This window comes from Aquarana catesbeiana, linkage group LG09 (genome assembly GCF_042186555.1).
Source record: "Aquarana catesbeiana isolate 2022-GZ linkage group LG09, ASM4218655v1, whole genome shotgun sequence".
Lineage (NCBI taxonomy): Eukaryota > Metazoa > Chordata > Amphibia > Anura > Ranidae > Aquarana > Aquarana catesbeiana.
This window is the reverse complement of record NC_133332.1, coordinates 313,636,141-313,661,435: the sequence shown is the minus strand read 5'-3', so window position 1 is coordinate 313,661,435 and position 25,295 is coordinate 313,636,141. Positions and strand designations below refer to the sequence as shown.

General features: G+C 46.7%; 1 protein-coding gene across 1 annotated transcript in view; it reads right to left on the bottom strand.

The window, feature by feature from the left end:
• PAPPA (pappalysin 1) overlaps nt 1-25,295 on the bottom strand; it is a 320,719-nt gene that overhangs the window by 63,802 nt on the left and 231,622 nt on the right. The window contains exons 11-14 of the mRNA XM_073600688.1: nt 22,176-22,274; nt 20,449-20,584; nt 17,497-17,710; nt 3,385-3,544 (exon numbers count right to left, since the gene is read on the bottom strand). Coding sequence (XP_073456789.1) covers nt 3,385-3,544; nt 17,497-17,710; nt 20,449-20,584; nt 22,176-22,274 — 609 coding nt within the window. The remainder of the gene's footprint in view (nt 1-3,384; nt 3,545-17,496; nt 17,711-20,448; nt 20,585-22,175; nt 22,275-25,295) is intronic.

Sequence of the window (25,295 nt, the reverse complement as noted above, 5' to 3'; positions counted from 1 at the left end):
GTGCAGACTGCGAGCCAGGTCTTCTCGTCCAACATCAGTGCCTGACCTCACAAATACGCTTCTGGAAGAATGGTCAAACATTCCCATAGACACACTCCTAAACCTTGTGGACAGCCTTCCCAGAAGAGTTGAGGCTGTTATAGCTGCAAAGGGCGGAGCCAACTCAATATTGAACCCTACGGACTAAGACTGGGATGCCATTAAAGTTCACGTGCTTGTAAAGGCAGGTGTCTCAATATTTTTGGTAATATAGTGTATATACAGTATATATTGTATATATAATGTTTGTGGGTTCTAAGTATATTTCTAGCAAAAAAAAAATGCTGTTATGTTTACTTACAAACAAAAAGTGCCAGAATAGGCCTGGTCTTCAAGTGGATATTTTACAAATGTTTGTGGTGTGATATATGTGGGGTTTCACTCAAGTGTAGGGCTCTTCCAGTGAGTTCACTCCTGCCAAGAAAATGGAAAATTTCTATCAAATACTTACCGTAATTTTCCTTTCCTGATGGACTCCATGGCAGCCTACGTGTGGGTTAATCCCGCCCCCTCATACCTCATAGGACCCCTCGCCCATAAATCTTTGCTCCGGGCCAGAGGCCGTGTTCCATCATTTAGCCTACTCCAGCCACTGGGAGGGAACTCCTGCTGCCATGGAGTCCATCAGGAAAGGAAAATTACGGTAAGTATTTGATAGAAATTTTCCATTTTCCTGCCAGACTCCATGGTAGCCTACGTGCTATAACTAGCCATACACACCCGGGTGGGCAGAGTGCTGGACAAAAGAAAAAAGGTTTAATTGTCACCTTCAACAGACAAGATACGTAAATCAAATTTAACAGAAGATAAGGAGGCTGGCTCTACGCAGTAGTGCGCCATGAACGTGTGGATTGAAGACCACGAGGCCGCCTTGCAAATAACTTCTGGAGCCACGTGACGTGAAGCCACCGATAATGTAGATACACTTCTAGTTGAGTGAGCACTCACTGCTTCTGGAGGCGCCAAGCCATTAGCTTTGTAAGCCCACTGAATGGCCCAAACAATCCATGCTGTGATAGATCTGGAAGAGGCACACATTCCCTTATTCTTCCCATGAAATAAAACAAACAGGTCTGACGGAACAAAGCTGTAGTTTCTAGATATTGACTCAGAGCTTTCCTGACATCTAGGGGATGAATACTGCAATCCTCAGTAGATTTGAACGTTGGAAGAGCAATCTCCTGATTGTCTTGAAACACAGATGACACTTTGAGGTTTGAACCCAACATAGGAATTAAGACTACCCGATCAGGAAAAAAGGTTAGAAATGGCTCCTTGCATCCCAGAGAGCTGATTTCAGAGACCCTCTTGGCCGATGTTATAGCCACCAGGAAGGCAACTTTTAGAGAGAGTTCTTTAATAGAGAACTGATCTGCTTGTTCCAGCTCTCTACCTGGGAATAAATCCAAGACAAGTGGAAGATCCCATTTTTGGGCTTTTTATGAGGTCTGAGCCTCTTTGCTCCTCTGAGTAAGAGGGTGTCTAACCTAGGAAACGCCTGTAAAGGCAGAAATTGTGGAGACTTGGACCCGCAGCGAGCTGACTGACAAGGAGAGATCCAAGCCCGATTGTAGGAAGCCCCGGATATCATTTATCTTTGGATTATTGCAAGACCCTGCAGTGGAAGAGGTGTAGTCTGTGAATTTTTTCCAAATCCTTTGGTAGACCCTGTTGGTGCTTACTGTTCTGGCATTCAATAACGTGGAGATGGCCCTACTTGGACAAGGTAGGGCCTCCAGCCTTCCCCTCTCAAGAACCAACCATCAGATGTAGATGGGCCGGGCATGGATGTAGAGTTGCCCCTTGTGATAGGAGATCTGGTCTGGAGGGCAGAGGAACTGGGTCCCGGAAGCTGAGTTGCATCAGCAGGGGAAACCATGGCCTGTTTGGCCAGTACGGGACTATTGTCACTATCTCTGCTTCTTCCTTCCTGAGCCTCGACAGAAACCGGAGAATGACAGGAACTGGGAGAAAGGCATAGACCACATGGAACCACCAATGGACTGTCAGAACATCTACCCTGAAAGCCTGGAGACACCGAGACCTCGTGTAGTATTTCTCTAGTCTGAAGTTGCACGGGGAGGCAAACAAGTCTACTTCCAGAATGACTCCCAGGGACAGGACCCACCTGAAGACTTGGGGTGGATAGTCCACTCGTTGTTGTCCAGAGAAACTCTCGACAGAAAATCTGCCTGAACGTTCTGGACTCCACGGAGATAGACAGCTGTCAGGTTGGCCAGGTTCTACTGGGCCCAGGTCATGATAGACTCTACTTCCTTCAACAGGGAGAGACTGCGAGTACCTCCCTGTCTCTTGATGTATGCGACTGCCGTCATGTTGTCCAGTCTTAGGACTGAGGCTCCTGCTGTTAAGTGGTGAAAGGCCTGCAGAGCGAAGAACGCTGCCCGGAGTTCCAGAGCATTGTATCAATGCAAAATGTTTTTCTTTAAATCGGCCATTTTTTTCGGGAGCAGTGATTTTTTTAATGCTTAAAGTGAAATAATAAAAATGAAATATTCCTTTAAATATTGTGCCTGGGGGGTGTCTATAGTATGCCTGTAAAGTGACGCATTTTTCCCATGTTTAGAACAGTACCACAGCAAAATGACATTTCTAAAGCAATATAGATAAAAATCATTGAAAAAAAGAGCATGGGATTCCCCTCAGTGAATATTAAGGGGAACCCCGAGGCAAAAAAAAATAAAAAAATTGCGTGGGGGTCCGACTAAAATCCATACCAGGCCCTTCGGCGCTCTCTCATCCCCCCCCCCCCCCTCTTTTCCTGCGGCCTGCTAGGTTGCATGCTCGGATAAGGGTCTGGTATGGATTTTGGGGGGGACCCCTACACCATTTTTTTAAAAATTTGGCGCAGGGTTCCTCTTAATTTCCATATCAGACCCGAAGGACTGGTGGGGGATCCCATGCCCATCTCTCAGAACCCCTATGCTCACGCCCAACTCTGCACCTCTATTTCTCTGCTCTCCTCTCTCTCTCTCTCTTGCAGCTCCCTGATACTCTGGCCCACCGCCGACCTCTGGGGGGAGGAGCTCCTGTCTCCAAGGGTGGAACTCTAAACTGCAGCTATGTCCTTGATTATAACAGGTATGCACACCGCCACACTCAGCCTGCCGGTCTCCATTAAGACATGGGCAGAGGGTTACAGGCTTCTTCTGCCCCAAAGCTCTTTGAGCCTCTGGACTCCAGAACCCAATCAAGGAATTACAAAAGCAGGTATCCATCACGTTTATTCACTGAAGTTATCACCTTCCAATTTCTCTACAATGATAAATTGACCTTAAAAATGAAAGCCACGCGCTAAGTGTCATGTATTATCTGATTACTAACCGTCAGATGGTCCTTGCTCCCGTGCATGCGTATTCTATAGCCAGTGTGACACACCACTTCGCAGTGCGCCCCGTTGTAGTGACCATTTGAGCAGTCAACAGCAGCATTTTCCACCACCAACGGCGGGCAGACCTTATCCTCACAAGAGTAATGAACGCAGCTGTCAGGAAAAAGAAAAATAATTAATTCACCTATCCAATATATTTTACAAAAAAAAAAAAAAATATATATATATATATATATATATATATATATACATACATATATATATATATATATATAGAGAGAGAGAGAGAGAGACAGTATTCATATACACGGTATTATATTTTATATATATATATATATATATATATATATATATATATATCTATCTATCTATCTATCTATCTATCTATCTATCTAGATCTATATATAGATCTATATAGATAGATATATATAGATCTATATAGATATATATCTATATAGATCTATATATAAATATATAGATCTATATAGATATAGATCTATATAGATATATATATATATATATATATATATATATCTATATAGATCTATATCTATATAGATATATATATATATATATCTATATAGATATAGATCTCTCTCTCTCTCTCTCTCTCTCTCTCTCTCTCTCTCTCTCTTATATAGAGTGCCTTGAAAAAGTATTCATACCCCTTGAAATTTTCCACATTTCGCCATGTTACAACCAAAAACGTAAATGTATTTTATTGGGATTTTATGTGATAGACCAACACAAAGTGACACATAATTGTGAAGTGGAAGGAAAATGATAAATGGTTTTCAAAGTTTTTTACAAATATGTGAAAAGTGTGGGGTGCATTTGTACTCTAATGCCCCTAACTAAAATCTAGTGGAACCAATTGCCTTCAGAAGTCACCTAATTAATATCCCAGTGTGTGTAACTGAATTCCAGTATAAATACAGCTGTTCTGTGAAGGCCTCAGAGGTTTTTTAGAGAACCTTAGTGAACAAACAGCATCATGATGGCCAAGGAACACACCAGACAGGTCAGGGATAAAGTTGTGGAGAAGTATAAAGCAGGGTCAGGTTGTAAAAAAAATCTCCCAAGCTTTGAACATCTCACGGAGCTCTGTTCAATCCATCATCCGAAAATGGAAAGAGTATGGCACAACTGCAAACCTACCAAGACATGGCCGTCCACCTAAACTGACCGGCCGGGCAAGGAGAACATTCATCAGAGAAGAGCCAAGAGGTCCATGGTAACTCTGGAGGAGCTGCAGAGATCCACAGCTCAGGTGGGAGAATCTGTCCACAGGACAACTATTAGTCGTGTTCTCCACAAATCTGACCTTTATGGAAGAGTGACAAGAAGAAAGACATTGGTGAAAGAAAGACATAAGAAGTCCTGTTTGTAGTTTGTGAGAAGCCATGTGGAGGACACAGCAAACATATGGAAGAAGGTGCTCTGGTCAGATGAGACCAAGATTGAACTTTTTGGCCCAAAAGCAAAACGCTATTTGTGGTGGAAAACTAACACTGCACATCACCCTGATCACACCATCCCCACCGTGAAACATGGTGGTGGCAGCATCAGGTGGTGGGGATGCTTTTCTTCAGCAGGGACAGGGAAGCTGGTCAGAGTTGATGAGAAGATGGATGGAGACAAATACAGGACAATCTTAGAAGAAAACCTGTTAGAGTCTACAAAAGACTTGAGACTGGGGCGGAGGTTCACCTTCCAGCAGGACAACGACCCGAAACATCCAGCCAGAGCTACAATGGAATGGTTTAGATCAAAGCATATTCATGTGTTAGAATGGCCCAGTCACAGTCCAGACCTAAATCACATTGAGAATCTGTGGCAAGACTTGAAAATTTGCTGTTCACAGACGCTCTCCATCCAATCTGACAGAGCTTGAGATATTTTACAAAGAAGAATGGGCAGAAATGTCCTCTCTAGATGTGCAAAGCTGGTAGAGACATCCCCAAAAAGACTTGTAGAGAAAGGGGGTTCTACAAAGTATTGACCCCGGGGGGGGCTGAATACAAATGTACCCCCCATATTTTTCACTTATTTATCTGTAAAAAAATTTTGAAAACCATTTATCATTTTCCTTCCACTTCTGCTGCTCTTTCAATCTCCATGCAGAGGACTGAGGATCAGGGAGCGGACACCATTGTATTCCCAGCTGTAATATACAATACGGTGTCATCTATCTGGGTGTATTTGGGGGGGGGGGGCTGAGAAAATCTCAGGAAGAGATAAAAAGAAATACAAATCCTTTTGGCAGGTATGACAACTGCAATGTCTGTATCTCACCGGTGTATTTGCCTTCAGCTTTATATCAAGTATTTGTATTCTGTAGAAGGCGCTCCTTCAATCGATGTGCGGTACGGTTTTTTTCTACGAGGAATACTTTTTTGATTTATGTTCGCTTTAACCGAACCCAACGTTCTCCCGAGCGCAACAATACTGAGATTTGTCATTTTGTTGGACAACGCCGTCTTCTCGTTATTATATTTGTGTTTTTTTTTTTCGGATATTCTGGAACGGTTCCCTCTTCTGGAATGTCAGCTGTACGAATGTTATTGCTGATTAGGCTCAAAGACCTTCTGGGACGGAGGAAGGGAACCAGCCATGTCTAATGGAGGAAATCAGTGCTGGCTGGGAAAAGGAAAATTATATTGGAGGATCTGTGTGTTATCGCTGTGTTCCCGGGAATATAGAATACAGGTGGGAGAGTCTGGCTACAAATACACTATATTACCAAAAGTATTGGGACGCCTGCCTTTACGCGCACATGAACTGTAATGGCATCCCAGTCTTAGTCCGTGACGATGGAGGAGAAGCAACAGAGCAAGTGACGATGGAGGAGAAGCATTGGGGGAAGTGGCAATGGAGGAGAAGTAACGGAGCAAGTGACGATGGAGGAGAAGCAATGGAGCAAGTGGAAATGGAGGAGAAGCAAAGGAGAAAGTGGCAATGGAGTAGAAGCAAAGGAGAAAGTGGCAATAGAGGAGAAGCAATGGAGCAAGTAGCAATGGAGAAGCAACAAAGTAAGTGGCAATGGAGGAGAAGCAACGGAGAAAGTGATGATGGAGGAGAAGCAATGGAGCAAGTAGCAATGGAGGAGTAGCACTGGAGCAAGTGTCAATGGAGGAGAAGCAATGGAGCAAGTGACGATGGAGGAGAAGCAAAGGAGAAAGTGGCAATAGAGGAGAAGCAATGGAGCAAGTGGCAATGGAGGAGAAGCAACAGAGCAAGTGGAAACAGAGGAGAAGCATTGGAGTAAGTGGCAATGGAGGAGAAGCAATGGAGCAAGTCACGATGAAGGAGAAGCAATGGAGCATGTGGCAATGGAGGAGAAGCAATGGAGCAAGTGACGATGGAGGAGAAGCAACAGAGCAAGTGGAAACAGAGGAGAAGCATTGGAGTAAGTGCCAATGGAGGAGAAGCAATGGAGCAAGTGACGATGGAGGAGAAGCAATGGAGAAAGTGGCAATGGAGGAGAAGCAATGGAGCATGTGGCAATGGAGGAGAAGCAACAGAGCAAGTGACAATGAAGGAGAAGCAACAGAGCAAGTGGAAACAGAGGAGAAGCATTGGAGTAAGTGGCAATGGAGGAGAAGCAATGGAGCAAGTGACGATGGAGGAGAAGCAATGGAGAAAGTGGCAATGGAGGAGAAGCAATGGATCAAGTCACGATGGAGGAGAAGCAATGGAGCAAGTGGAAACAGAGGAGAAGCATTGGAGTAAGTGCCAATGGAGGAGAAGCAATGGAGCAAGTGACGATGGAGGAGAAGCAATGGAGAAAGTGGCAATGGAGGAGAAGCAATGGCTCAAGTCACGATGGAGGAGAAGCAATGGAGCATGTGGCAATGGAGGAGAAGCAATGGAGCAAGTGACGATGGAGGAGAAGCAACAGAGCAAGTGGAAACAGAGGAGAAGCATTGGAGTAAGTGGCAATGGAGGAGAAGCAATGGAGCAAGTGACGATGGAGGAGAAGCAACAGAGCAAGTGGAAACAGAGGAGAAGCACTGGAATAAGTGGCAATGGAGTAGAAATAATGGAGCAAGTGACGATGGAGGAGAAGCAAAGGAGCAAATGGCAATGGAGGAGAAACAATGGAGAAAGTGGCAACAGCGGCAAATAAAAAAGACATACTACTTGCAGCCTCTCCACTTTTCTGGGGGCCTCCATAGAACGCCCAAGTTCCTCAAGACCATAAATATTTAAACACTACCAATACCCCAATCTAAAAGTCTTTAGGCAACAGAAGCCATAAAACTTTTGAGTTTCCCAAATAAAGCATTGCATTCATTATTAATGAGTTCATTGTAGAATTACTGGCACTGATGCACCACACTATTTAATTATGTATGCCATAAACTCACTCGTGTTTCCCTGGTCTAGATCCAAAACAAATGTATTCCAATGCTCATTGAAAGGATTCCCCATCTTTAACACAATTCTTGCTTTCCCAGATCCAGCATTGGCACTTTCAAAGTTGATGAAGCAAATCTAATCCCGAAGACCAACAATGTAACATGCTGCAGATTACCAGCCCTTAGATGTGGTGGCTGCATTAGGTTTCACTTTTTCCTTTATTTTCACCTGGTGATCCTGCCAATAAGGCACTTCCTGCACTAGGTGACACTGCTCACTCACCATACTGTACCCTAGTACAGGGGTCTCCAAACTTTTTAAACAAAGAGCCAGTTTACTGTCCTTCAGGCGTAAGGGTGGCCAGACAGTGGTCATTGCGAGTAGAAAAGACCCCAACGTCAGTGGGAATAAACAATACCCCATCTTTGGTATCAGTGGGAGGAATAGTGCCCCATCATTGGTGTCATTGGAAGGAACAGTGCCCCATCTTTTGGTGTCAGTAAGGAGGGATAGTGTCCCAATGTTCGTGTCAACAGGAGGAATTGCACCCAATAATTGTTATCGGTGGGTCCCATTGTTGGTGTAATTGAGAGGAATAGTGCCCCATCATTGGTATCAGGCGGAGGAATAGTGCCCCATCATTGGTGTCAGTGGGAGGAATAGTGCCCCATCATTAGTATCTGTGGGAGGAATAGTGCCCCATCATTGGTGTCAGTGGGAGGAATAGTGCCCCATCATTAGTATCTGTGGGAGGAATAGTGTCCCATCATTGGTATCAGTGGGGAGGAATAGTGTCCCATCATTGGTGACAGTGGGAGGAATAGTGCCCCATCATTGGTGTCAGTGGGAGGAATAGTGCCCCATCATTGGTGTAAGTGGAGCACATACAGTGGGGCAAAATATTTCCTGGATGATGGTACCTCCAGTTTTTCTAAGTAGTTAACCTTATTAGAGGCCAATTTTTTGATTGGTGTAAGTAGGTTGCATATTGCCCCATCATTGGTATCAGTGGGGGGAATAGTGCCCCATCATTGGTATCAGTGGGGGGAATAGTGCCCCATCATTGGTATCAATGGGAGGAATAGTGCCCCATCATTTGTATCATTGGACCCCTTCATTCTTGTCGTTGGGAGGAATTGTGCCCCATCTTTTGGTGTCAGTAAGGAGAAATAGTTTCCAAACGTTCGTGTCAGTGGGAGGAATTGTACCCCATTATTGTTATCATTGGGCCCCATTGTTAATGTATTGTGCCCCATCATTGGTATCAGTGGGAGGAATAGTGCTCCATCACTGGTATCAGTGGAAGGAATAGTGCCCCATCATTGGTATTATTGGGGAGGAATAGTGCCCCATCATTGGTATCAGTGAGAGGAATAGTGCCCCATCATTGGTATCAGTGGAAGGAATAGTGCTCCATCATTGGTATTATTGGGGAGGAATAGTGCCCCATCATTGATATCAATAGGAGGAATAGTGCCCCATCATTGGTATCAGTGGGGGGAATAGTGTCCCATCATTGGTATCAGTGGAAGGAATAGTGCCACATCATTGATATCAGTGGGAGGAATAGTGCCCCATCATTGGTATCAGTGGAAGGAATAGTGTCCTATCATTGGTATTATTGGGGAGGATTAGTGCCCCATCATTGGTATCAGTAGGAGGAATAGTGCCCCATCATTGGTATTATTGGGGAGGATTAGTGCCCCATCATTGGTATCAGTAGGAGGAATAGTGCCCCATCATTGGTATCAGTAGGAGGAATAGTGTCCCATCATTGGTATCAGTGGAAGGAATAGTGCCACATCATTGATATCAGTGGGAGGAATAGTGCCCCATCATTGGTATCAGTGGGAGGAATAGTGCCCCATCATTGGTATCAGTAGGAGGAATAGTGTCCCATCATTGGTATCAGTGGAAGGAATAGTGCCACATCATTGATATCAGTGGGAGGAATAGTGCCCCATCATTGGTATCAGTGGAAGGAATAGTGCCCCATCATTGATATCAGTGGAAGGAATAGTGCCCCATCATTGATATCAGTAGGAGGAATAGTGCCCCATCATTGGTATCAGTGGGAGGAATAGTGTCCCATCATTGGCATCATTGTGCCCCATCATTCTCGTCATTGGGAGGAATTGTGCCTCATCTTTTGGTGTGAGTAAGGAGAAATAGTTTCCCAACGGTCGTGTCAGTGGGAGGAATTGTACCCCATCATTGTTATCATTGGGTCCCATTGTTGGTGTATTGTGCCCCATCATTAGTATCAGTGGGAGGAATAGTGCCCCATCATTGGTGTCAGAGAGAGCAATTCTGCTCCATCGTTGTTGTCATTGAGCCCCATCATTGGTTGGGTGAATGCCCGTGACACTCATACAACATATTTATCATATATAGGCTCCTCACATTCCTTCTTTGTCCTGTCCAGTAGAATCTGGCGAGGTTCATTTACAAAAGCGGGAAAAGGGTTTTTCATTCGTAGGGTTCAAATCTAGTGAGTGAATCTGAGGGATGGATTTTTAGGTAGATTTAATTGTCGGAAAAATGTTTAGGCAATGCTTGTTCTATATGACAGATCTGTAGTAAAAGACAACACCAGATAGCGTAGCAGGTTTTTTTTTTTTTTAAACTCTTAACACCGTAAATGAGCTCACATTGGAAGGTGCAAACCACACGTCAAGATCTCGTAGCTATTCTTAGCGTACTTCTGCTCCAGTGATGTAAATACCGCCATGAGATCCTTATGTGCGAATTGCACCTTTGATGAGTTGTTTTGATAGATTTTAGATTGAAAAAGAAATTGCTACGCTACCAGGCATTTCCTACGCTCTCTTGTGTGCTATGTTTGTGAAGAAGGACCTTGTCAGCCCGCAGGAGACGGGGTACGGTTATTAATCTGGCCACCAATTGTTTTGAAAGTGTATGGGAAGTCTTTGACCTTCAAAAGTGTTTAGAAGTCATAGAAATCCGGTACGTGGTTTGGGGCGGCGGTGGAACGCACAGTGGTGAAAGAAGCTTCCATTTGAGTAACCCTGGAGCAAGAGGTGGGTCCTGGACAGGAGATGTACAGTATATCACTATTAATCGAGTTGGGATCCCTTTACGGGGGTAAACAGGAAGCAGTTTGGAGGACTCATGGATTCTCACCAATGCAGGGTGAAGGGTTCCAGGGTCATCTGTTAAAGAGGGAAAACATGATTTGCAGTTTTCCCAGGATTATTAAGCCCTGGTATGGGTTCCAGAATTCAGAGACTCGAAGAGCCTCCATCCCTGACTATGGGTACTTTGGATCTGAAAGGGGTAACCCACCTATGAGAGAGGGCTTTGGAGCAAGAGATGGGTCCTGGACAGGAGATGTACAGTATATAACTATTAATTGGGTTTTGATCCCTTTAAGGGGGTAAACAGGAAGCAGTTTGGAGGACTCATGTATTCTCACCAATGCAGGGTGAAGGGTTCCAGGGTCATCTGGTAAAAAGGGAAAAACGAGTTGAAGTTTACCCAGGATTATTAAGCCCTGGTATGGGTCCCAGAATTAAGAGACTCAAAGGGCCTCCATCCCTCTCTATGTGTACTTTGGATCTGAAAGGGGTAACCCACCTACGAGAGAGGGCTTTGGAGCAAGAGATGGGTCCTGGACAGGAGATGTACAGTATATTACTATTAATTGGGTTGGGATCCCTTTAAGGGGGTACACAGGAAGCAGTTTGGAGGACTCACGGATTCTCACCAATGCAGGGTGAAGGGTTCCACGGTCATCTGGTAAAGAGGGAAAACAGATTTGCAGTTTACCCAGGATTATTAAGCCCTGGTATGGGTCCCAGAATTAGGAGACTCGAAGAGCCTCCATTCCTGACTATAGGTACTTTGGATCCGTAAGGGGTAACCCACCTACGAGAGAGGGCTTTGGAGCAAGAGATGGGTCCTGGACAGGAGATGTATAGTATATCACTAATAATAGGGTTGGGATCCCTTTAAGGGGGTAAACATGAAGCAGTTTGGAGGACTCATGGATTCTCACCAATGCAGGGTGAAGGGTTCCAGGGTCATCTGGTAAAGAGGGAAAAACGAGTTGCAGTTTACCCAGGATTATTAAGCCCTGGTATAGGTCCCAGAATTCAGAGGCTCGAAGAGCCTCCATCCCTGACTATAGGTACTTTGGATCTGAAAGGGGTAACACACCTACGAGAGAGGGCTTTGGAGCAAGAGATGGGTCCTGGACAGGAGATGTACAGTATATCACTATTAATTGGGTTTTGATCCCTTTAAGGGGGTAAACAGGAAGCAGTTTGGAGGACTCATGTATTCTCACCAATGCAGGGTGAAGGGTTCCAGGGTCATCTGGTAAAGAGGGAAAAACGAGTTGCAGTTTACCCAGGATTATTAAGCCCTGGTATAGGTCCCAGAATTCAGAGGCTCGAAGAGCCTCCATCCCTGACTATAGGTACTTTGGATCTGTAAGGGGTAACCCACCTATGAGAGAGGGCTTTGGAGCAAGAGATGGGTCCTGGACAGGAGATGTACAGTATATCACTATTAACTGGGTTGGGATCCCTTTAAGGGGGTAAACAGGAAGCAGTTTGGAGGACTCATGGATTCTCACCAATGCAAGGTGAAGGGTTCCAGGGTCATCTGGTCAAGAGGGAAAACCTGATTTGCAGTTTTCCCAGGATTATTAAGCCCTGGTATGGGTCCCAGAATTCAGAGACTCGAAGAGCCTCCATCCCTGACTATTGGTACTTTGGATCTGAAAGGGGTAACCCACCTACTAGAGAGGGCTTTGGAGCAAGAGATGGGTCCTGGACAGGAGATGTACAGTATATCACTATTAATTGGGTTGGGATCCCTTTACGGAGGTAAACAGGAAGCAGTTTGGAGGATTCATGGATTCTCACCAATGCAGGGTGAAGGGTTCCAGGGTCATCTGGTAAAGAGGGAAAACCGATTTGCAGTTGACCCAGGATTATTAAACCCTGTCATGGGTCTTAGAATTCAGAGGCTCGAGGAGCTTCCATCCCTGACTATGGGTACTTTGGATCTGAAAGCGGTAACCCACCCAGGAGAGAGGGCTTAAAAGGGCAGGAACCAGCCAGCAGGTATCCATGAGGTGTGGTGTGGAGCGGGACACGCTTGTGAGAAAGACCTGTGTACTGTTTGACTACCGAGATGCTGCTGGGCTGTGGTGGCCTTTTCTCTGTAAAGACACCCTTAAAGTGTTTAGATATTATAAAAATCTGGTATGTGGTTTGGAGTGGTGATGGACTGCACAATGGTGAAAGAAACATTCATTGGCGTTACCCTGGATCAAGGGATGGGTCCTGGATGGGAGATTTATATCACCTTTGTTTGGGCTGCGATCCCTTTAAGGGAGAAAACAGGAATCAGTCTGAAGGACCCATGGATTTTCACCCGTGCAGGGTGAAGGGTTCCAGGGTGATCTGATAAAGAGGGAAAACTGATTTGCAGTTTTCCCAGGATTAGTAAGCCCTGATATGGGTCCCAGAATTCAGAGGCGCAGAGAGCCTCCAACCCTGGCTACAGGTACTTTGGACTTGAAAGGGTTACCCTACCTACAAGAGAGGGCGGAAAAGGAGAGGAAGCATGTCCATGAGGAGTGGTGTAGAGCAGGACACGCTTGTGAGAAAGAGCTGTGTGCTGTTTGACTACTGAGATACTGCCGGGCTGGACCCCTGGAGTAGGCAGGGACCTGAAACCCTGTCGTGGGACAAGCTTATGCTGGCGGTGAGCTGAAGTTTTGCTCTGTATGTTGATGAACTGTTTTGTTTCATGTTGAAGATAAGACATTTTGTCTTTTGGAGAAATAAAAACTGGTTTTTCAAAACACGTCTGGCTAGTGACCCCATATGTCACTATATTACCAAAAGTAAGGTCAGTGCTTGACCTCACAAATGCACTTCTGGAGGAACAGTCACACATTCCCATAGACACACTCCTAAACTTTGTGGACAGCCTTCCCAGAAGAGTTGAAGCTGTTATAGCTGCGGGGGGGGGGGGGGGGGACTCAATATTGAACCCTACGGACTAAGACTGGGATGCCATTACAGTTCATGTGCGTGTTAAGGCAGGTGTCTCAATACTTTTGACAATATAGCGTATGTGGCCTCACAGAGGAAGACCCACCTCAGTGAGGCCTACTGCACATATGTGTACATGTGGTGGAAAGGGGTTAATGTTTTCTTATATAAAGTTTGTATTATTTCCATACTGGTGCTCTATGTTTATGGTTAATGGTGTATGCTGGTTGCAGTAGTTTTTCTACCAATTACTTTGTTGAGATTACTTGTAAACTCCCCACGAAGGGAGTTCCCTCAGTTCACAGAGGCCCCGCCCTGGGTGGTGGACACCCTTCCACTTAGCAAAGGTTCTGGTTCTCTTATTTACCTACAACTTTAAAGCCATATCCCCCTCCACAAAAAAAAAGAGGGTTATACTTTATTTAGATGCAAAAATTAAAATACAAAACTCACTCACATGCTCCAAATGAATAACGTGGCCTTAAACATGATCCACTGGTAGTTTGGCTAGAGAGCTATGGTTTGTCCCTCGAAGCTTCTCCTCTCTCATGCAGTGCTATTCCGATAGACTGGGGAAAGGAACTTGCAGGGGCTCACCGAGGAGCTATCAACGTAAAATTGCCGTAGCTGCTAAAAAAGGCGTTTCCCGGACAGACGTAGCAGACCACCGTGCCAATATTTCGGGGGGGGGCGTGTCCGCACTTATTAACTCTTAGGGTGCTGGGCAGAAACATAGGCAAAAAAACTCATACTGACCTGCATTATCCCTGACATAAGTATCTCTTTATGGGATCAATGCATGTCCATGTCTGAAAACAACTCAGTGAAATTCCTCATAGTAAAAATACAAAAATGTAAACCTTAATGCGGATTAGTCTGGGCTCACACCGGTACGACATAAGTTCCGACTTTGGGAGCTCATGGTCACATTACGTGTCTAAATCAAATGGTTCCCAATGAGAACCATCTTAACTGGTCCGACACAAGCCGGTCCGACTTTGAAAAAGGTTCCTGCACTACGTTGGTCCGAGTTTGGTCCTACTTCAGCCTATTCAATATCATTGAAGTCGGATCAAAGTCAGATCATCGTCTTAACTGATCAGACTTCGGCTCTGAGGATCTAGAAGGGGAACCCCACGACAAAAAAAAAAACGGTGCAGGACCCCCCCCCTCCTCCATTCCATACCGGGCCCTTTGGGTCTGGTATGGATCTTGAGGGGAAACCCCCCAAAATGAAAAAAAAAAAAACTGTGTGGGATCCCCCCCTGAGACCATACCAGATTTTAAGGGGAACCCCCACAAAATCCATACCAGAAACTTATCCGAACATGCAGCCCGTCAGGACACGATAGGGGGGATGAGCGAGCCGCATGGCCACCCGGTGACGTCACCCGGAGACACCCCCCCCCTTAAAATCCGTATGGTCTTGGGGGGGAGGGTAGGGGATCCCAGTTGTTTTTTAATTTTGGCGTGGAGTTTCCCCTCAGGACCCATACCAGACTCAAGGGCCTGGTATTGTCAGGATCAAAGTCGGATCCCATTCATTGAAGTCGAACAGAAGTCTGACATGAAGTCGCAGGGCAAAGTCGGATCCACAGTCCTACGACTCTCCTGTCGTACCAGTGTGAACACGATCTTAATCGTGTTTTATTTATTTTTTTAAGGTATAAAAATGAGTTGGCGGGTGCTGGTGGGAGTTGGGATCAGTGGCAGTGCTGGCGGGGAGTTGGGATCAGTGGCAGTGCTGGCGGGGAGTTGGGATCAGTGGCAGTGCTGGCGGGGAGTTGAGATCAGTGGCAGTGCTGGCGGGGAGTTGAGATCAGTGGCAGTGCTGGCGGGGAGTTGGGATCAGTGGCAGTGCTGGCGGGGAGTTGGGGTCAGTGGCAGTGCTGGCGGGCAGTTGGGATCAGTGGCAGTGCTGGCGGGGAGTTGGGGTCAGTGGCAGTGCTGGCGGGGAGTTGGGGTCAGTGGCAGTGCTGGCGGGGGGGTTGGGGTCAGTGGCAGTGCTGGCGGGGAGTTGGGGTCAGTGGCAGTGCTGGCGGGCAGTTGGGATCAGTGGCAGTGCTGGCGGGCAGTTGGGATCAGTGGCAGTGCTGGCGGGCAGTTGGGATCAGTGGCAGTGCTGGCGGGGAGTTGGGGTCAGTGGCAGTGCTGGCGGGGAGTTGGGGTCAGTGGCAGTGCTGGCGGGGGGGTTGGGGTCAGTGGCAGTGCTGGCGGGGAGTTGGGGTCAGTGGCAGTGCTGGCGGGGAGTTGGGGTCAGTGGCAGTGCTGGCGGGGAGTTGCGATCAGTGGCAGTGCTGGCGGGCATTTGGGATCAGTGGCAGTGCTGGCGGGGAGTTGGGGTCAGTGGCAGTGCTGGCGGGAGTTAGGATCAGTGGCAGTGCTGGTGGGAGTTAGGATCAGTGGCAGTACTGGCGGGGAGTTGGGGTCAGTGGCAGTGGTGGCGGGAAGTTGGGGTCAGTGGCAGTGCTGGCGGGAGTTGGGATCAGTGGCAGTGCTGGCGGGGAGTTGGGGTCAGTGGCAGTACTGGCGGGGAGTTGGGGTCAGTGGCAGTGGTGGCGGGAAGTTGGGGTCAGTGGCAGTGCTGGCGGGAGTTGGGATCAGTGGCAGTGCTGGCGGGGAGTTGGGATCAGTGGCAGTGCTGGCGGGGAGTTGGGATCAGTGGCAGTGATGGCGGGGAGTTGGGGTCAGTGGCAGTGCTGGCGGGGAGTTGGGATCAGTGGCAGTGCTGGTGGGGGGTTGGGATCAGTGGCAGTGCTGGCGGGGAGTTGGGGTCAGTGGCAGTGCTGGCGGGGAATTGGGGTCAGTGGCAGTGCTGGCGGGGAGTTGGGATCAGTGGCAGTGCTGGTGGGGAGTTGGGGTCAGTGGCAGTGCTGGGGGAAATTCTGATCAGCCAACTTAGGTGCTCTTGATCAAGGTCATCTGCTGATCTGAGAACTGTAGTGGGGACTTTTAATGGCAACTCTAATCACAGGTCGTGTTACTCACTGTGTCTCCGGCTTCACTGTGTCTCTAGTTCTATGGTGTCTCGCAGCAGTGGCACCTATGCCGAAATCAGGAGATAGGGTCTCCTCCAGCCCCTCCCACTTCACATGCCTCACCAGTCAGCTGACCTCTAGTCTCTGCCCCCCCCACTTATGCCGTGAGCTGAATGGGCGGCTGCGAAGAGGCTGTGTGGGCGGCCGCAGGCTCAAGGGACAACCCTGCCGGGTGGCTGCAAGATAAGGCTGGGAGAGCGGTGCGGGTTTCAGGAACAGCCCAGGATTTAGTGACCCCTGGCAAATCATCATTAGACCCCCAGGTTGAGAACCACTGAACTAGAAGGTAGCTGCAAATGTGGTGTGTTGTTCGTTGTGGGTGAAGAGTGGGCATGTTGGAGTACAGTGTGAGAGCAGTCGTTTTCAGAGCAGCCTGGTGGCTGCTAGCCACTGATCTCGAGCGTGTGTGTGTGAAGAGGGTCCACCTCCTGTCCACCCCTGGTCCCTTTTTTGTTGTCTTATATACTTGTCACATGCCCCATCTACAAGGCTTTCTTCATATCCCTATTTGACAAATTTTTTTGTTTCAAGGCTGCTCTTTGTTTCGATGTAATCCTGAGCTGTGGTACAGTACTTAGAAATTAAACAAAATTGATCAATTTTCGGGTTGCACTTGACCGAAAACTTCCCCTGTTGTTTGACCCTACAGCAAACAGTGAAGTTTCTTACTCACCTCTGCTCGGTCACGCTATAGACCTCCCCTCTTTGACAGCTGCTGATTCCGACTGGGTCAAAGTCATGAAATGATCTGAGAGCCACCCCAGAGATGGCCACCAAGTGGGAAGCAAAGCTAACGAGGACAGCTTTACTGTGATAAAAAGGACGACTGAGGTCATGCATCACAGGGATCACCAATGGATTGTTTCTGCAGCTAAGAATATGAATACCTGCAAGAGAAGAAGGCATGAGAACGAGACATTAGATGTTATCAGTATTGAATCATACAAAAAAAAATAAAGTAATATACAAATAAAAACAGGAAATGGACTATTACTGATTTGTAAAGGAACATTCGTCTTCCATTCCTCCCTCCTCCAGGCACCTCCTCAGCAAGCTGCTTTCCAGAGTCGGTCTGTGTACATCTATAGACACACACAGTGCTGGTAAGCCATGTCCCCGCTCCCTCCCTCCCATAGACTTATGCTGACAACAGCATAAGTCTACGGCTCCTGCCACCCTCAGTATCTCCTGTGAGACCAGGAATTGAGGGGAGCGGCGCTGTAGCCAAGAAAGTGGTAGAGTGGAGACAGGAGTCAGATAAGTGTTTAGGGATGGGGGGGTAGATAGGACAAGAACAACTAAAAGAGGTTAGACTTATCTGCTCTGCTCAACAGTATTGGACAGAAAGGTCCCTTGCCTCCTCGTCAGCAGTCCTCCACCAGTGCTGTCCTTTCCTCCCACCTCCAGGCGCCTCCTCAGCAAGCCGCTCTCCAGCATTGGGCTGCATACTATATGTCCATGGACACACACACAGCGCCGGTAGCACCGCCGGTACAGGGGTTTGACAACAGCAGGAGCCTATGGCTTCTGTTGCCCTCAGTGTCTCCTATGAAATTGGGAAGTGAGGAGAACGGTGCTGGAGCCGAGATGACAGGAGTCAGACAAGTGTTTAGGGATGGGGGCGGGTAGGACAAGTAGTGTGGTGGTTTCTTTTCTTTTTTTTTTTAACTTAATGCATTTTAACAGCTAAGACTGAGAGCCAGCAGCCGCCCAAAAGTTTTGGCTTCTGGCTCTCAAACGGATGAGCATTTATCAACATGTCCTCAGCACAGAGCATCATGCCGGTGAATGCTACTATATACACTCACCGACCACTTTATTAGACACACCTGTTTAATTGCTTGGTAACAAAAATTGCTAATCAGTCATTCACATGGCAGCAACTCAATGCATTTAGGCATCTAGACATGGTGAAGACAGCTTGCTGAAGTTCAAATTGAGCATCAGAATTGGGAAGAAAGGGGTTTTAAGTGACTTTGAATGTAGCATGGTTGTTGGTGCTGGTCTGAGTATTTTAAAAACTGCCGATCTACTGAGATTTACACACACAACCATCTCTCGGGTTTACAGAGAATGGTCCAAAAAAAAGAGAAAATATCCAGTGAGTGGCAGTTGTGTGGACAAAAAAGGTCTTGTAAAACTTCAGAGGAGAATGGGCAGACTGGTTCCAGATGATAGAAAGACAACAGTAACTCAAATAACCACTCGTTAAAACCAAGGTATGCAGAATACCATCTCTGAACGCACAAAACATCGAACCCTGAAGCTACAGCAGCAGCAGACCAAACTGGGTGCCACTCCTGTCAGCTAAGAACAGGAAAATGAGGCTACAATTCGCACAGCCTCACCAAAATTGGACAAAATTGGACACTAGAACCTTTGCCTGGTCTGATGAGTCTCGATTTCAGCTGCGACCTTCAGATGGTGGGGTCAGAACTTGGAGTAAACAATATTAAAGCATGGATCCATCCTGCCTTGTATCACTGGTTCAGGCTGGTGGTGGGGGTGTAATGGTGTGGGGAGGATATTTTCTTGGCACACTTTGGGCCTCTTAGTACCAATTGACATCGTTTAAACCCCACAGCCTCCCTGAGTATTGTTGCTGACCATGTCCATCCCTTTATGACTACAGTGTCCACCATCTTCTGATGGCTCCTTCCAGCAGGATAATGCACCATGTCACAAAGCTCCAATCATCTCACCACTGGACAATGAGGTCCCTGTACTCCAATGGCCTCCACACTCACCAGATCTCAATCCAATAGAGCACCATTGGGAGGTGGTGGAACTAGCAACTGCGTGATGCTATCATGTCACTAAGGACCAAAATCTCTAAGGAATGTTTCCAACACCTTGTTGAATCTATGCCATGAAGAATGAAGGCAAAAGGGAGTCCAACCCGATACTAACAAGATGTACCTAATAGAGTGGCCGCTGAGTGTATATTGGCCCTAGTATGTACAATGTATGTATGTGAGATGAGAACCTTAGATTGAAAGCTCCTTAAAGAAAAGGAACTATGTGAATGTACAGTATGTAACATGCTGCATACATTTTCGGCCCGGAATAATAATAATGCTCAACTGAAGACCTTAATTTTTGTCATTTCAGCCTCCAGTCTACATGTGATCATTACATCAGAGCTGACATAGTAATCACATGATGAGGAATCCCTTTGATTGGTTCCTTATGGTTGGTGGGACCCAAGCAGACTTTGACAGCCAAGACTAAGAGCCAAACGGTGGAGTATTTATTAATATGACCTTGGCACGGAGCATCATGCTGAGGAACGTTCTTACACAGATTGTAGACCTTCACCCCCTTCCGTAGTTGCAGGCAGGAAGGGGTGAATAAATAATGTACTGGTAAGCTGCCGTAGTAGAATATAAATACATCTGCTGACGTGTATGTCTTCAGCACTTTCCTGTAGTGCTCACACATGGGTATTAATAAACATCTGTGGTGGTGGCAATGGCCGAAAATCCACAGCATTGGTGAGAAGTAAAATTTCTAAACAAAAAAAATACAGGATAAAACGTAATCTAACTCCTGTGAAGATAGCCAAGCGCAGCTGTAATGTTATCAAAAAGGCTGTTTAAATACTTAGTAACAGAGAAGACTTTACCAAGGTCATGCATCTGTTCCTTGACATCGATAAGCTGAACACCGATGGTCTCCGGCTTCTCGTAACTGTAAGTCGTCCCATCGGTTACCAGGTGAACCACCACGGCAGCAACAACGGCATGCTGAGAAAAATGGGCCTGTTTGAATTTAGAAATTAAAGACAGTTTAATATCATAGAAAAATTATTACCGACCAATTTTTCAAGCTGTAACAGAATGTTAAAGAGTACCTAGACCCAAATGCGATATTTAATATATTGCAGTTTACCTGTGCTTTTTTTTTTTAAGGCATTTTTCTTTATTTCTAATAGGAATAGTGCCTATCATTGGTAGTTGGCATCAGTGGGAAGAATAGTGTCCCATCATTGGTATCAGTGGGAGGAATATTGCCCCATCATTGGTGTCAGTGGGAGGAATAGTGTCTCATCATTGGTATCAGTGGGAGGAATAGTGTCCCATCATTGGTATTAGTGGGAGGAATAGTGCCCCATCATTGGTATCAGTGGGAGGAATAGTGTCCCGTCATTGGTATCAGTGGGAGGAATAGAGCTACATCATTGGTGTCAGTAGGAGGAATAGTGCTACATCATTGGTTTCAGTGGAATGAATAGTGTCCTATTAGTGTCAGTGGGAGGAATAGTGCCCCATCATTGGTATCTGTGAAGGAATAGTGCCCCATCATTTGTGTCAGTAGAGGAATAGGGCTACATCATTGGTTTCAGTGGGAGAAATAGTGTCCCATCATTGGTATCAGTGGGAGGAATAGTGTCCCATCATTAGTGTCAGTGGGAGGAATAGTGTCCCATCATTGGTATCAGTGGGAGGAATAGCGCTACATCATTGGTTTCAGTGGAAGGAATAGTGTCCTATCATTAGTGTCAGTGGGAGGAATAGTGCCCCATCATTGGTATCTGTGAAGGAATAGTGCCCCATCATTGGTGTCAGTAGAGGAATAGAGCTACATCATTGGTTTCAGTGGAATAAATAGTGTCCCATCATTGGTATCAGTGGGATGAATAGTGTCCCACCATTAGTATCAGTGGGAGGAATAGTGTCCTATCATTGGTATCAGTGGAGGAATAGTGTCCTATCATTGGTATCAGTGGGAGGAATAGTGTCCTATCATTGGTATCAGTGGAGGAATAGTGACCCATCATTGGTGTCAGTGGGACGAATAGTACCCTATTTTTGGAGTTGTTGTTCTCCATGATTAAGCCCCAAGGGCGGGATAAAATATGTGGGAGTTGTGGTCTGGATGAATTGAGCTGAGGCTGCTTTTACCTGCTTTACATCTGCTAACCACTCGGGCTGGGTGGGGTGTGCGGCGGCCGTGCTATCTCTTACCATCTTTGTCAGTGGCAAGAATTATGCCCCACTGTTGGCGTCAGTGGGCAGAACAGTGCCTTGTATCAGTAGGAGGAATAGTGCCCCGAGGGCCAGGTAAAGGCAAGCATAGGGCCACATTCGGCCACCGGGTCGTGGTTTGAAGACCACTGATCTAGAGTACTACTATATGGTGATAACCAAGGACAGGGGAGATCTTCCAATGGTAGCACTTGCTCCGGTAACAACTATCTAAGAAGTAATCTCCCCGATAGGCCACAGATAGCAACACAAAAAAGTGGCAGGGGTTTTACCCAAATCCCTACTTAATCCAAAATTAAATTTAAAATGTAGTTTTAGATCTACAGTATTTGAGTGTGTTAAATACTTCAATAATGTCACTTACCTTTAACCAGAAATTAATTTCGTCCGACTTGGCCTTGCATGGATACCAAGCATACTGGGATACGGTTTTACTTAATTTCGACACCTTGGTTTGGCAAACCTGGAAAATAAGTGGAATACATAATTACTGTTTCTCGATTGAGGAACTGAAATATCCATGATACATCTGGAATGTTAACATTTTGTGAAGGCAGCTTTGACTTTTATTATGTCCCATAATACATCAATGCTGTTGGAAGCCACTTGGCTTAGTACAATAATCCCCCTAATGTTTTCAATAAGTGTAAAATGTTTATTTGTTGCCTTTCGCAGAGAGCATGTAACATTCCCTTAGGAAATTCGACCAGAAGAGTTAGAGAACATTTGACCATTAGAGAAAATAGCCTAACACTATAGCCTAAGAACATTTGACCAGAGGAGGAAATACTACGAGAGAGACCTCTGCACTGTGTTCAAAGTGTATCGAAAGTCTTGTGCTCTCTAGGGATGAACTGCAGGCTTCTTTGTTGTTCGGGGGTTTTGCAAGCAGCTGAACTAAGTAATGAGTGTTCAGCTGAGCCGAACCTCCAGTGGCTTACTACCACTGCTCAATGTGACAGTGTCCTGCTCAGGACTCCTGGTTGTTGGGGAGCCGGCACTCACCATTGTCTCAGTATGATCATTGCTTCACATTCTCTTCAAACACTGTTCTCACTTACTGTAAGTGTCCACAACACCAACCACTCTGTATGCCCCAACTCTTTCTGTAGTATCTGCCCTAGCTTCTAACAGAGTCTTCCCCACAGTGTCTGTAGTGTCTTTTCTGACTGCGCTCCCTCTCCATGTCTGTACTATGTTCTCTGGCAATGCTCCACTATCCATTCCATATGTGCTGCCAACCACACCATGTGTTTTGGAAGCTCCGCTCACCGACTCCCTCTGCCCTATATTATCAATCAGTTCTACCCCTATTGTGCACAATATGTTCCTCTGAATCTCTCCTCCTGAGCCACACCACATTCACTAGCACTATGTTCTATTCTCTTTCAGTTCTTCCCGCACCATCCACACTATGTTCTCTGGCAGCTCTCCCCCCATTGTCCACACTATGTTCTCTGGCAGCTCTCCCCCCATTGTCCACACTATGTTCTCTGGTAGCTCTCCCCCCACTGTCCACACTATATTCTCTTGTAGACATCCCCCCACTGTCCATACTATGTTCTCTGATTGCTTCCCCCCCCCCCCCCCCTGCCCACACTATGTTCTCTGGCAGCTCTTCCCCTGCTGTCCACACTATGTTCTCTGACAGCTCTCCTCCCATTGTCCACACTATGTTCTCTGACAGCTCTCCTCCCATTGTCCACACTATGTTCTCTGACAGCTCTCCTCCCATTGTCCACACTATGTTCTCTGACAGCTCTCCTCCCATTGTCCACACTATGTTCTCTGGTAGCTCTCCCCCCACTGTCCACACTATATTCTCTGGTAGCTCTCCCCCCACTGTCCACACTATATTCTCTGGTAGCTCTCCCCCCACTGTCCACACTATGTTCTCTGGTAGACATCTCCCCACTGTCCACACTATGTTCTCTGATTTCTCTCCCCCCACTGCCCACATTATGTTCTCAGGTAGCTTTCCCCCTACTGTCCACACTATTTTCTCTGGTTGCTCTTCCCCCACTGTCCACACTATATTCTCTGGTAGCTCCCCCTCCCATTGTCCACACTATGTTCTCTGGTAGCTCTCCCTTCCATTGTCCACACTATGTTCTCTAGCAGCTCTCCCCCACTGTCCACACTATATTCTCTGGTAGCTCTTCCCCCACTGTTATTACTATGATTTCTGGCAGCTCCCCTCCCCCCACTGTCCACACTACGTTCTCTGGCAGCTCTAGCTTTATCACTATATCCTCTGGTAGCTCTTTCCCCACCACTGTTTACACAATATATTCTATACTATACCCCCCACCCACAGTCCCCACACTTTGTTCTCGGGTTGGTCTCCCCCCACTCTCCACACTATCTTTTCTGCTTGCTCTCCCCCCACTTTCCACAGTATGTTCTCTGGTTACCCCCCCCCCCCCCCACTGTCCACACTATATTTTCAGGTACCTCTCCCCCCACTGTCCACATTATGTTCTATGGTAGCTCTCCCCCCACTGACCACATTATGGTCTATGGTAGCTCTCCCCCCACTGACCACATTATGGTCTATGGTAGCTCTTCCCCCACTGTCCACATTATGTTCTATGGTAGGTCTCCCCCAATGTCCACACTATATCACTATATTCTCTGGTAGCTCTTTCCCCACCACTGTTCACACTATATTCTATACTATACCCCCCACACTCCCCACACATTGTTCTCTGGTTGCTCTCCCCCCACTGTCCACACTATATTTTCTGGTAGCTCTCCCCTCCACTGTCCACATTATGTTCTATGGTAGATCTTGCCCCCTCTCCACACTATGTTTTCTGGTAGCTCTCCCCCCACTGTCCACACTATGTTCTCTGGCAGCTCCCCTCCCCCATTGTCCACACTATGTTCTCTGGCAGCTCTATCCCAACTGTCCACACTATGTTCTCTGACAGCTCTCCTCCCGTTGTCCACACTATGTTCTCTGACAGCTCTCCTCCCATTGTCCACAATATGTTCTCTGACAGCTCTCCTCCCATTGTCCACACTATGTTCTCTGACAGCTCTCCTCCCATTGTCCACACTATGTTCTCTGACAGCTCTCCTCCCATTGTCCACACTATGTTCTCTGACAGCTCTCCTCCCATTGTCCACACTATGTTCTCTGACAGCTCTCCTCCCATTGTCCACACTATGTTCTCTGACAGCTCTCCTCCCATTGTCCACACTATGTTCTCTGACAGCTCTCCTCCCATTGTCCACACTATGTTCTCTGACAGCTCTCCTCCCATTGTCCACACTAAGTTCTCTGACAGCTATCCTCCCATTGTCCACACTATGTTCTCTGACAGACTTATCCCCACTGTCCACACTAAACTCTCTGACTTTCCACCCTCCCCACCTGTCTAATAATTTCTGCCCCCCCCCCCCCCATTGTCCACACTACGTTCTCTAGCATCTCTCCTCTCACTGTTCACACTATGCTCTCTGTCCCATCCCCCACCCC